The 14607-nt window shown below is 40.8% G+C and overlaps 1 protein-coding gene across 1 annotated transcript in view; it reads right to left on the reverse strand.

Moving 5' to 3' along the window:
- Positions 1–12378, reverse strand: part of LOC105511518 (proteasome-associated protein ECM29 homolog) — a 57909-nt gene extending 45531 nt beyond the window's left edge. Inside the window, exon 1 of the mRNA XM_011941673.1 lies at positions 12275–12378. Within this exon, the coding sequence (XP_011797063.1) occupies positions 12275–12296 (22 nt within the window). The 5' untranslated portion in view covers positions 12297–12378. The remainder of the gene's footprint in view (positions 1–12274) is intronic.
- Positions 12379–14607: the final 2229 nt, after the last annotated feature.

The following is a 14607-nucleotide window of genomic DNA, read 5'->3' on the forward strand; positions in this document are numbered from 1 at the left end:
TGTCAGCCAGGATGGTCTCGATCTCCTGACCTCGTGATCCACCCGTCTCGGCCTCCCAAAGTGCTGGGATTACAGGCTTGAGCCACCGCGCCCGGCTGGATGAATAATTTTTAAAAGTGTGGACACCACTAGAAGAAAAAAAAAAAAAGAGTTGATTCTTTCTATAATTTAAAGAAATGCAAAGGATCAAGATTTGCCAAAACTATCTTGAAAAGAAAAAACAGCTAGAGGACTTTGGTCAGATTTCAAGGCTAACTACAGTAGGCTGGGCACAGTGGCTCAGCCCTGTAATTCCAGCACTTTGGGAGGGCAAGGCAGGCTGATCGCTTCAGCTCAGGAGTTTGAGACCAGTCTGGGCAACATGGTGAAACCTCATCCCTACAAAAAAAAAAAAAAAATTTAGCTGGGCATGGTGGCGTGCACCTGTAGTCCCTGCTACTTGAGAGGCTTAGGTGGGAGAACTGCTTGAGCCCAGGAGGTAGAGGTTGCAGTGAGCCATGATCATGCCACTGCACTCCAGCCTGGGCAACAGAGCAAGACCTTGTCTCAAAAAACTAAACACATAAAATAAAAACTACAGTAATTAAAAGTGTACTATGCTAACAAAAAATAAGTAGACCACTTGAACAAAATAGAAAATGCATAAAAGACAAATATGTATATAATCACCTGGTTTACAACAGAGGTGTCACTGCAATGCAGTAAGTAAATGATGGTCTTTTCAAAAAATGGTGTTAGATCAACCATATTACAATATGGGAGAACAATATTTAATCCCTACCTCACACCATATCTATTAGTCCATTTTCATGATGCTGATAAAGACATATGCAAGACTATGGAATTTACAAAGGGAAGAGGTTTAATGGAGAACTACAGTTCCATGTAGCTAGGGAAGCTTTTCAATCATGGCAGAAGGCAAGGAGGAGCAAGTCACATCTTAACGTGGATAGCAGCAGGCAAAGAGACAGCTTGTACAGGCAAACTCCTGTTTTTAAAACCATCAGACCTCCTAAGACCCATTCACTATCACAAGAACAGCACGGGAGAGACTCACCCCCATGATTCAATCATCTCCCACTGCATTCCTCCCACAGCACATGGGAATTATGGGAGCTACAAGATGAAATTTGGATGGGTACACAGAGCCAAGCCATATCATTATACATAAAAGAAAATCAATTCCAGATGGATCATAAATCTAAATGTCAAAGGTAAAACAATAAAGTTTCTAGAGAAATAAAGAATATTCTCATTACCTCGAGATAGGAAAAGATACCTTAAAACAAGAAGCTAGATGGTAAGGGAGTCTGAAAAATATGATTAGCAGAATCTGTCCCAAAGAGTAGTTTATAAATGTGGAGCTGGAAATAACCATCACTGAAAAAATTTTCATAACCTGACAAAAAGCATCTATGTAAAATCTACAGGAAATAGATATATTTGATATATGATATATTATATATATGATATATTGATATATGATATATTATATATGATATATTATGATATATGAGATATCATACAAAATCAGAAACAAGATGTGCACTATCATTACTTCTAAGCAAATAAAACTGAAACCGCTAGAAAATGTAACATGGAAGTAGGAGATACTAAAAACTGTCATTATTCACAGATTACATATTTATGGGATAGGGTATGTAAACTAAGAAAGTTAATCATGTTGCATACAAGATTAGAGTACAGAAGTCAACTGAGATGAATGTGAACAAAGTATCAGACAATGTAGTTTTTAAAAACGTATAATTAACAATGGCAATAAAAGCTACAAGTTATTTGGAAATAAATCTAATGAAACATGTCATAGTCCTTTACAGAGAAAATTATAATCCTAACTATAATTTATAAGATCTAAATTAATGCAAAAGCATAACATTCATGGATTTTTTTGGTTTTTTTGTTTTGTTTTGTTTTTTCCTTCTTTTGAGACGGAGTTTCACTCTGTCGCCCAGGCTGGAGTGCAGTGGTGCAATCTCCGCTCACCGCAACCTCTGCCTCCTAGGTTCAAGCGATTCCCCTGCCTCAGCCTCCCAAATAGCTGGGATTACAGGTATGCGTCACCACACCTGGCTAATTTTATATTTTTTGTAGAGATGCAGTTTCACCATGTTGGTCAAACTGGTCTCTAACTCCTGACCTCAGGTGATCCACCCACCTCAGCCTCCCAAAGTGCTGGGATTACAGGCATGAGCCACCATGCCCAACTACATTCATGGATTTCCATGTCAGGATAGGTTAGTGATAATAACCCCCAAGTCTCCATGGCTTAAAAACAACCAACATTAGTTTCTCACCTGGACTACGCCTCAATCATAGATCAGGAGGAGGGCTCTGCTCACTGGAGTTGGTTGACAGAGCCAACACCATCTCAAACACTGCTAGTTAGTGCCATATCCTCAATTCTTCTGGCTCAATTCAACCCTTCTGCGGTGAAACTAATCGCATGTCCTTCACTCTGTTCCAGCACTAAATTCTATTTTGTGCCCAAAAGAGAGAACTAGAAATATCTGGTAAACAGCACTAATGCTGACAAATAAACTCAATATTGCAAAGATGGAGCCCCCCACAGTCAAACATTCTCTACAGAAAACAGTGCTTTGTGAAAGCTGAAAAAAATTATAAAATTCCTATGGAATATGAATGGAACAGAATATGTAACAGTAAAAAGCCAAGAATAACTGTCAATTTTCCATAAAAGTGAGGTAGGAGTGGCTCAATCAGATTTCAAGACTTATAAAGCTATGACAATTAAGATTCAGTGTGGCAAATGCAACTGTCAGCACATAGACAAATCAATAGATTAAAACAGAGAACACAGAAAGAGAACTGGGAATACACGGAAACTTGAGATTGACAAAAATGCCATTAAGAATCAGAGAAGAAAAAAATGGGACTACACATCAGAAAAAAAAGATTCAAATCTAACAGTACCAAATGTTGGCAAAGATGGGAAACAAACCAAGAACTCTGGTTCACTACTGATGGGGTACATATCAATACAATCTCTGAAGAGCAATTCTGCAGTAAAGAAGACATCCCTAGCATGGGGGGAGGGGGGAAGGGATTGCATTGGGAGTTATACCTGATGTAAACGACGAGTTGATGGGTGTTGACGAGTTAATGGGTGCAGCACACCAACATGGTACAAGTATACATATGTAACAAACCTGCACGTTATGCACATGTACCCTAGAACTTAAAGTATAAAAAAAAAAAAAAAAAAAAAGACATCCCTAGCAAAGTTGAAGAGGAACATACCCTTCCACCTAGTAATTCTGCCATTCAAGAAGCCCATCTACAAACTGTTTATCACCAGTCAGCAAAGAGATAAGGAACACCGTTTATTGAAAAAGTGCTGGTAGAATAAGAAGTGTTAAATAAATTAACACTGATAGTTGATTTACATTTTGAGGCAAGTTCCTTATTTGCCAGAAATAATTCCCCAGTGCTCAGACAACACTTTATGTAACACTGTCTTAGAAAAAAACTCTCCCAGGGGCTGAGTGTGGTGGCTCATGCCTTTAATCCCAGCACTTTAGGAGGCTGAGGTAGTCAGATCGCTTGAGCTCAGGAGTTCAAGACCAGCCTGGGCAACATGGCAAAATTCCATCTCTACAAAAATAAAAAATTAGCCGGGCATGGTGGTATGCACCTGTAGTCCCAGCTACTTAGCACTCAGGAGGCTGAGGTGGGAGAATCCCTTAAGCCTGCAATGAGTCGTGATCATGTCCATGCACTCCAGCCTGGGCAACTGAGAACTGAGCAAGATCCTGTCTCAAAAGGAAAAAAGATAAAAGGAACTCTCCCAGGAAGAGACAAGCACAAGGACACATGTGTGAAAGTGTTCACAGCCCAGGATTAGTAAAAGCAAAAATATATAAACAATCTAAATATCAGTCAATAGGATAAGGAATAAATTATGCAGAGTCACACAACAATTGAAATAAATAAACAAGGATTATATGTCACATGAGCCAACAAGACCGTATCTGAAAAATCTAATAGCAAACAAAATAAGTTGCAGAAGGATATGTACAGTTTAGTCTCATTTATGGTAAGTTTTTAAATGCAATACATATACAGTATGATATATACATCACGGCAATGACAATCTCTGAGAACAGAGAGGGAAGGAGGGGAAGAGGAAAGAGAGGAAAAAGGGAAGAAAAGAAAAATGATATGATAAGGAGTAACACAGGGTGTTTGAATTACATCTGCAATGTTTATTTCTTTAAAAAAATAAGGCCGGGTATGGTGGCTCATGCTTGTATTCCCAAAGCTTTGGAAAGCTAAGGAGAGTGGATCACCTGAGGTCGGGAGTTTGAGACCAGCCTGACCAAAATGGAGAAACCCCATCTCTACTAAAAATACAAGGAGGCTGAGGCAGGAGAATAGCTTAAATCCGGGAGGTGGAGGTTGCAGTGAGCCAAAATCGCCCCATTGCACTCCAGCTTGGGCAACAAGAGCAAAACTCCATCTCAAAATAAATAAATTAATTAATTAATTAAAATAAAATACAAGACCTGAAGCTAATAGCAAAAAATGTAAAAATTTGACAAAGATGAGTCAGATATACATAAATGTTAATAAGGTTACTCTCCAAGACTGGGCACGGTGGCTCACCCCTGTAATCCCAGCACTTTGGGAGGCCGAGATGGGTGGATCACCTGAGGTCTGGACTTTGAGACCAGGTTGGCCAACATGGTGAAACCCCGTCTCTACTTAAAATACAAAAATTAGCCAGGCATGGTGGCGGGCACCTGTAATCCCAGCTACTAGGGAGGTTGAGGCAGGAGAATCGTTTGAACCCGGGAGAAGGAGGTTGCAGTGAGTCGAAATCGCACCATTGCACTCCAGCCTGGGCGACAAGAGCAAAAAAACTCCATCTCAACATTACTCTCCATACTTTCCTTCATGGTTGAAATAATTCATTATTTTTAAAAGGATATATATATTCCATGATAATTTTATTTTATAATTATATAAAAAGGGAAAGAAAATACATCAGTAATTGTTGTTCTTAATACTTTTCAAATATTTTTCAGTGAAAATACATTTTTTGATTAGAAAAAAACAGCATACAGGCCGGCATATGCAGTGGCTCACTCCTGTAATCCCAGCACTCTGGGAAGCTAAGGCAGAAGAATCACTGGAGCCCAGGAGTTTGAGACCAGCCTAGGCAACACAGCAAGACCCCGTCTCCACAGAAAATTGAAAAATGAGCCAGGCGTGGAGGTGCGTGCCGGCAGTCCCAGGTACGCAGGACGCTGAGGTGGGAAAATCACTTCAGCTCAGGAGGTTGAGGCTGCGGTGAGCTAGATCATGCCTCTGCACTCCAGCCCAGGTAACAGAGCAAGATCCTGTACCAAAAAGAAAAAGAAAAAAAAAAGTATACAGAGCAAATATTTTTCAAAAATCCATGTTTTAAAGACAAGAAAAAAAATTTCTTAATCACAGAACTTTAAAGCTTGAAAGGAACCTTAAAGCATATGAAAGAACAAAAAAAGGCAGGGCACAGTGGCTCACACCTGTAATCCCAGCATTTTGGGAGGCCGAGGTAAGTGATCACGAGGTCAGGAGTTCGAGACCAGCCTGGCCAACATGATGAAACCCCGTCTCTACTAAAAATTAAAAAATTAGCTGGGCGTGATGGTGTGCGTCTATAATCCCAGCTATTCAGGAGGCTGAGGCAGGAGAATCGCTTGACCCCGGGAGGCAGAGGTTGCAGTGAGCCAAGATTGCACCACTGCACTCCAGCCTGGGTGACAGAGCGAGACTGCGTCTCAAAAAATAAAAAAAAAAAGAAAGAACGAAAAGAACATTTGATCTCCAAGGAAAAGTATCAAAACCCTGAGAATCTTAAAATTAAAAAACAAAACAAAAATTCAGTTTAGCTCATGTTAAGTGTGACATTCATGTAGGAGGAAAAAAAATCTACTAAAAATATAAACTATGTATATATACACACATATGTTTTTGTTTTGGAGACAGGGTTCTGCTGTTGCCCAAGCTGGAGTGCAGTGGTGCAGTTATAGCTCACTGCAGTCTCAAGCCATTCTCCCACCTCAGCCTCTGGAAGTAGCTAGAATCATAAACATATGCCACTGCACTCATCTAATTGTTTTATTTTTTGTAGAGATGAGGTCATCCTGTGTTGCCCAAGCAATCCTCCCACTTCAGCCTGCCAAAGTACTGGGATTACAGGCATGAGCCACCACACCCAGCTCATTCATTTTCCTTTAAATAATTCAAATTTATATTATTCACCTGTCTTTAGTTTCTCTATCTAAAGACGAAGAAGGAACTCTCCCTCCTCTTACCCGCATAAAAAGAAAACGACCAGTAAAGTTTTAAGGACTTCAGTGTTGCCTACTTTTAGCTACTGACATTTCTGAAAACATTAAATCATTCCTGAGAAATAAAACTGTCCACACAAATCACACATTTTTCAGATCTCTCTCAAAAATACAACTTTAGCTTCTAAATTAGGGAGGAAAAGCTATTTTCTCACAGGACCAGAAAAGGCAATAAACCTACAATTACTTATTTTTCCCTCACATCATTATTAATGGAAAAAGCATGTTAAAAAAGAAAAAAAGAGAAAAGAAAAAAGAAGAGAAGAGGAGAAGAGAGAAGAGAAAAGAAGAGGAAAAAAAAAGAAAAGAAAAGAAAAGGCAATAAATCAGTTTCCTTTCAGGACAACCTGAACATCAAAACATTCCTTAAAAATTATGCAAGAAAAGTATACCATCAAAAGGAATAGGGAAAGGATTCTATTTAAGGTAATGTTATCCCTGGTTTGGTTGAATTTCAGAGGATTCTTTCTGGTTTGTTTAATTATGTGTCATTACTAACTTCATGAGCATGAATTACTTGTGTGAATTAGAATGAGTAGTTATTTCTGAGTGACAGGTTTCAGGTTTTTTAAGGTTGCTTAAATTTTTTACAAAGAATATTATTTTTTTCTGAATATGAAAGTAAATTTTAAAATACAAATCAGGTTAGAGGTCTTATGTAGAAGCTGAGATTGAAGAGAAAGCTAAAAATATCTAGACCACTGCTAACACTACACGGTATTTTTTAAAATATCTATCAAGTTACTATAGAAATATACTACCCTATAATATTCTTTCTAAAGGTATTTACTTTCTTCTGATTCACATATGTAAGTACATAAAATACATCATAGTCACAAAGCAGTTTCATATGGCCTTCTGAGCCTCAGAAAATTGTGAGGCACACTTATAGATGCATTTATAGACTCACAACCTAACTGACCTGCCAGAAGTCACCATGTGAATGACACACAGATTCAGAAGCTGAACCCAGGTCAGGTGCAGTGGCTCATGCCTGTAATCCCAGCACTTTGGGAGTCCGAGGACCTGAGGTCAGGAGTTCGAGACCAGCCTGACCAATATGCTGAAATCCCATCTCATCTCTACTAAAAATATAAAAAGTACCCAGGCGTGGCGGCATGTGACTGTAGTCCCAGCTACTAGGGAGGATGAGATAGGAGAATTGCTTGAACCCAGGAGGCAGAGGTTGCAGTGATCCAAGATCGCGTCACTGCTCTCCAGCCTGGTCATCAGAACGAGACTCAGTCTCAAAAAACAAAAAACAAAACAAATAAGCTGAACCCAGAGGCCTCTACCCTCCAAGCACACACTGGAACACAGTACCCGCCTGTAAAGAACTTCTAGTAAAGCAAGTAGTAATAGCTCCAATTTACAGTTGAGAAAACAGAGCCTTGAAAACATTCTGTTGACCAAGATTACAAAGCTACTAAGTGGCAGGGCTGATTCAAATCCTAGACAGTCCAATGTTCCTTCTAGCATGCTAAATTATGACACGGTTTAAGTGAGAAAGCAGGCGGAGAAGATACTAAATCTTACTAGACAACTATATACAACATGCCTCCAAACCAGCAGAGATGCAGCAGTTACTGCAGAAAGAAGGAAAAGAAGAGAACAGAAAAAGATGAAGAGGAAGGGGAGAACCAGTAAAAGAGCAGAAAATCAAGCGCTCTTAAGACAAGGCCTTTTCCTAGGACATACCAATTCTGGGAAAAAGAGAGAGAGAGAGAGAGAGAGAGAGAGATTCATGTCCAAGCTGAAACATTTTCAGAAATGGGAGCTCAGAAACTAAGAAAAGAGTAAGAAACTAAGCTATAAGGAATTCACAAAAATTGGATACATCAGGCTGGAAGGCAGGGAAGAGAATGGACTCTTAACAGTCGGTACAATTAGGAGTTTGAGGCTAAAACTATGGAAAAAGAAGCCCTAGCTAGCATCTAGATTTTGTGTATAATATTAATATTTTCTGGTAGATCAATCCTGTGAATTATAAATCTAACCAAATACTAACTGGAAGTTAAAGTCGACTTCCTCTATTTGAAATACCATCTCAATTCCCCAAAAGCCACTCTAATACTTGGCAAAACCCAAATGAAGCCAGCAGGATGCTTCTTTAAGAATTAATTAGCTGGGCATGGCAGCAGGCCCCTATAATCCCAGCTATTTGAGAGCCTGAGGCAGGAGAATCACTTGAACCCAGGAGGCAGAGGTTACGGTAAGCCAAGACTGTGCCACTGCATTCCAGCCTGGGCAACAGAGCAAGACTCTGTCTCTAAAAAAACAAAGCAGCCGGTTGCAGTGGCTCACGCTGTAATCCCTGCACTTTGGAGGCCAAGGCAGGTGAATCACGAGGTCAGGAGTTTGAGTTCAGCCTGGCCAACATGGTGAAACCCCATCTCTACTAAAAATACAAAAAATTAGCTGGGCGTGGTGGTGGGTACCTGTAATCCCAGGTACTCGGGAGGCTGAGGCAGGAGAATCATTTGAACCTGGGAGGCGGAGCAGTGAGCCGAAATCGAGCCACTGCACTGTAGCCCAGGCGACAGTACAAGACTCTGTCCCACCAGGCGTGGTGACTCACACCCGTAATCCCAGCACTTTGGGAGGCCGAGGTGGGAGGATCACAAGGTCAGGAGATTGAGACCATCCTGGTTAACACAGTGAAACCCCATCTCCACTAAAAATACAAAAACTAGCCAGGCATGGTGGTAGGCGCCTGTAGTCCCAGCTACTCGAGAGGCTGAGGCAGTAGAATGGCGTGAACCTGAGAGGTGGAGCTCGCAGTGAGCCGAGATCGCGCCACTGCACTCCAGCCTGAGCGACAGAGTGAGACTCCGCCTGGAAAAAAAAAGGCTCCGTCTCAAAAAAAAAAGAATGTCCAGAAATTTGATCTCTACTCCTGTTTTTAAAGAGTTACCCTTACCCCCAGCCTTTTTTACAGAACTCAACAGATGCAAATGTACTTAAAAGGAGAATGTCAGGCAGTCTAACAGTAAACATAAATATAAGCTGGGAATGGGGAGAAGATCCATTATCAGAAAGAGACAATCCATCATGTTTCCTGCAGGAGCTGCCTCTCTCTAGCCAAGGCCCAAGGGGTGGCAATGAGTACCTTCACAGGCAACAAAGTCCTGAGCAGGAGGTCCCTGCTGACGGAGTCCTTTGCTAGTAACCCTGCCCCACAGAATGAAGGCAATCAGACAGATTATCTTTCTGTTCCCTAGTCCACCAGCCTGTCCCCACAGGGCCCAGGCAGATACCCTAATCTGGAAACCCCTGCATCTGGATCCACTACAGGTCAGGCTAGAGTCTTTCTTCTTTTCCCTGGCCGTTTTTTTTTTTGAGATGAAGTCTCGCTCTGTCACCCAGGCTGGAGTACAGTGGCACAATCTCTGCAAACCACAACCTCCGCGTCCCAGGTTCAAGCGATTCTCCTTCCTCAGCCTCCCGAGTAGTGGGTACTATAGGCACGTGCCACCACACTCAGCTAATTTTTTGTATTTTTAGTAGAGATGGGGTTTCACTGTGTTACCCAGGATGGTCTCAAACTCCTGACCTCATGATCTGCCCATCTCGCCCTCCCAAAGTGCTGGGATTACAGGCGTGAGCCACTGTGCCCGGCCTTTTGCATATGATTCCAGGCTACTTCAAACTCCCTGCCAATCCAGAATAGCCCACAACAAGGCTATCCCTCCCTGTTCATACTGCTTACCACCCCACACCCCCTTCCCCACAACCACATCATGTCCTCTCCTCCCACCGCACACACACACACAGAGGAAGAGGAGGAAATCATAGGAATAGCTTAGCAAGATTGGGCCAGGTGACAAGACAGAAGCCCTAGATTTAACGAGTAAGTGCCAGACTCCTGACACTGAGGTCCACAAACACTCTTACCTTCCAAGGCCCTTTCCCCCAGAGACAGCGGCTGGCAGAGATAGTTAGAAATCGGTTTTAGGAGGTGACAAGCAGGAAAGATTACTTCAGCTTGTGAAAGCTAGCTTAGAAGAAATAATACATACTATGCAAGAGTTCAGACTGCATAAAAGTCAAATGTACAATAGTTAAGATCCACCCAAAGCAGCTACTGAGAAGAACAACGCTCATCTGGGTGTGTAAACCCTAGAATGTTCTTTTTATAAATCCCTATTTAAATCCTAGTAGTTGTAGTTTCACTTTTGCCTTCAGTATATCATAATGACATTAATATATCAATCACAAGCCCAAAAGCTCTAGGAGCTAAAGAATCTAGGAGGGAATAAACAATGTCCTCACTGTTCTTCTAAACAATTCTTCCAATCTCCCAATTTGTCATTTCTCTAAATGCCCAAGAAATAAAGATATGTGAAAATAGCAACAACAGGCCAAAATTTATTTTAAAGTTGAATTCTGGTTTCAACATTATCCCATCCCTCAAAATTTCACCTAAAGAAGACATTTCATATCAGCAGCAGCAATATATATACCAAAATACAGTAGAATGCATAGGAGGGTAGGGAGAAGGGGTCCAACAGTTAAATTAGAAGATAGCAACAAAAAGCACTTTTGGATTGAAGCTACAAAATCCCAGGAACTCACTAGATATTGAGTCCATGATATCAGAGAATTACAATCTGAATTTACAGAGTTTCAATCAAAAGACCATCCAATATCATCCAAGAGTAAAAAGGACACCATACTCTCATTCTGCCTTAGAATGAAGTAGAATTAAATGGCTTTTCTCAAAATCACAATGCATGACAAAATGGCAGAATTAGGAATATCCAATTACCATGATGCCTCCTTCATACCTCTTTTCACAAAAAGAACAACTGGCTGGGCACGGTGGCTCACATCTAAAATCATAACATTTTGGGAGGCCCAGGTAGGAGTACACCGTGAGCTCATGAGTTCCAGACCAGCCTAGGTAACACACAAAGACTCTGTCTCTACCGAAAAAAAAAAAAAAAGGAGCCAGTCATGGTGGCACACAACTATGATCCCAGTTGCTTGGGAGGCTGAGGTGGGAGGATCCACTCGAGCCCAGAAGGTCAAGCTGCAGTGGGCCATGATTGTGCCACTGCACTCTAGCCTGGGCAACAAAGGGAGACCTGTGTCAAAAATTAAAAATAAAACAAAATGTAGTCCCAGCTATTAGAGAGGCTGAGGCAGGGGGACTGCCTGAGCCCAGGAGATCAAGGTGGCAGTTAGCCATGATTGTGCCATTGCACTCTAGCCTGGGTGACACAGCGAGACCCTGTCTCAAAAAAAAATTTTAAAATTAAAAAAAAAACTCCATGATGGCATTCCTGGAGCATGTAAAATGATTTTTTGTGATTCTGGCACACAAAGTTATTTGTAAACGATCATCCATCATCTTTTCCTTGTGCACAGTGCTAAATAACATCTCCAAGGGAGGTCGAGGTAGGTGGATCGCTTGAGCCCAGGAGTTTGAGACCAGCCTTCACGGCAAAACCCCAGCTCTACTAAAAATATAAAAATTAGCCAGGCGTGATGGCATGTGCCTGTAGTCCCAGCTACTTGGTGGGGCTGAGGCAGGAGGATCACTTGAGCCTTGGGAGATCAAGGCTACAGTGAGCCATGATTGCCCCACTGCACTCCTGCCTAGACAACAGAGTGAGACACTGTTTCAAAAAAAAAAAAGACTTCAAGTTTTATCTTTTTCTTCTTTTTGTAATTTTTTTTTTTTTATGTTTAGCATCACAGAGAATAGAGACTTCAGGCATTTGTAAATTAACATGAACTTAACCAATTATCTCCTGATAGCTAGAAAAGGAAAAAAACAAAAACAAAAACATGATGATCTTGGGGGCAAATTGCTACCTGATAACCTATGCATTTTTAAATGCTGCTACAAAAAAAAAAAAAAGCACACATCCTAAGGAACTAAATCTACTAACCTCTACAATCAATGTGATACATGGTTTATCCAATCTTGACAAAAATCCTCGGGATCACCAATGGTATGTTCATCCACTCGTACAAATGCAATTGTATAAAGAATCTATTATTTAGAACCAAAAAAATACAATTAACAGACGTATATGCATAGCTACCATGTTAAGAAAAAAGTAAAGTACTTTTCATTTCTTGTTAGATCTTTGATGCCCTGCTTTGCAAAATTCAGTATGAGGAAAAAAAATTGTAATGACTACCAAATTTGAGAAAGAGTAAGGCAGATGTCCACAAACCAAATTTACTGAGAACATGCTAACAAAAAATACACTGCTAATCATTCGCTGAAGACTTAAAATCTCAAATACCAATGCAACATTTTATCATATATGTATATGTATATATATCATAAATATATAAACTGTTAAAGTTAGACGTGTTTCAATTATACAATAGTTTTATAAGCAGTGTTACTAAACATGTATACATGTTTTTAGCACATTACATATGAGAACGTAAATGGCTAACAGACAAAACCCTGGCCACCGCTGTACTCTCTTAGCATTCTTCATCTCCTTTCTCTGATTATCTTCCTCTCACTCTTAAATATGTATATGCATGGCCCCCAGTCAGCTGCCTGTGAAGAATATGCCCATTCCCACAGCTCTACCATGGGAATCATTCCCACGCTATCTCCCTAGCTTCAGAACCAAGGTTCCCACACACCGACATCCATGTGCCAAGATGTGCTATCTCTTCCCATTCTTAAAACAATCCTGGCCAGGCACGGTGGCTCACGTCTGTAATCCCAGCACTCTGGGAGGCCGAGGAAGGCAGATTGCTTGGGTACAGGAGTTCGAGACCAGCCTGGGCAACATGGCCAAACCCTGTCTCTACAAAAAATACAAAAATTAGCCAGGGGTGGTGGCGCCCACCTGCAGTCCCAGCTACTCAGGAGGCTGAGGTGGGAAGATGGATTGAGACCAGGAAATTGCGGCTGCAGTGAGCCGAAATCATACCACTGCACTTCAGCCTGGGTGACAGAGAGAGACCCTGTCTCAATAAAAAAACAAAGAAAAGAAAAAAAAATCTTGTAAGTTTTATTATCTCATTTTACAGATGAGAAAACCAAGGCCCACAAGTTAGGCCCCTTGTTCAAGAACACAAGAAGTATCAGAATCAGGATTCAAAACTGTCTCTGATTCCAATTCCAGAGGTTTTAGCCACTACTCAAAACAGTCTCCCTAAACAACATGGGGCCTCAATAACTCAATCCATTCATTCAACAAATAATCTTTCTGCTGAACACAGACTATGTATCTGTGGAATCTGTTCTCTCTTTTCTTCACTTTCCTAAATCTGTCTAGAGGCTGCACTCTCCCTTACTCCTCCCACCTTCTAGTCTCAGGTCAGATTTAGATTAATCTCTAACTCCTTCCTTCTTTAATAACCCTCATCTCATTAGCCAACAATTTCTCCCTATTTTAGGGATTTTAGATTATATTAACTCCTTGCCAAATCCACTTCCACTGTCCCAACTCAGACCCTAAGTTTCTTTTTACTTGGCCACTGTGATACCCTCCTAATTAGTCTTGCGGCTCTTGGTCTCAGGATCCTTGCAATCGGTGTTACACCACTGCCATCTGCTACCCTTATAAAACAGACCTACTCATGTTACGCTCCTGCTTAAAAGCTTTGATGGTTCTCTACTGTCTATAGAACAAAGTCCAAACTAGTTCTGTTGGCATTCCTACAACACACTGGTCCCAACCTATCTCCACAGCATCATCTGCTATTATACCGTACCACACCAAAAATAATAATTTATAAGAGCTTAAGTGTTTATACAGTACATTTTCACATACATTAATTCTAACAATACTATGAGTGATTCTTGTCATTCCAATTTTATGAGGAAGAAACTGAGACTTGCAAAAGTAAGGTAATTTGTCCAATATCCCAAATCATAAAGGCAGCATGGGCCAAGTCTCAAACCACACAGCTAATCCCCTTTCCCAGTACTTCACAGGGCACCCCCATTCCCATCACAACAGACTTACTCAGCGGTTTTTGTTTTGCATATTTTCTTATCTACATGTCTCAGCTCAAGCTATTTTTCCTTTAGCCTCAAATACCATTCTCATTTCTTGAGGCTTCCAAAGAACTGTGTTAGGCAGTTTACTTACCATGCTTTGTATAAGTTATTTATATTTGCATATAAATCTGTCTCTGCACTGAATTATAAGCCCTCTGAGGACAGCACCATACATTATTTACTCAATTTTAAAAGTCTGCTTATTGAATTGAAAAAATATGTGGGCAAAACAAGCCATATAAG

This window comes from Colobus angolensis, unplaced genomic scaffold (assembly GCF_000951035.1).
Source record: "Colobus angolensis palliatus isolate OR3802 unplaced genomic scaffold, Cang.pa_1.0 Scaffold103, whole genome shotgun sequence".
Lineage (NCBI taxonomy): Eukaryota > Metazoa > Chordata > Mammalia > Primates > Cercopithecidae > Colobus > Colobus angolensis.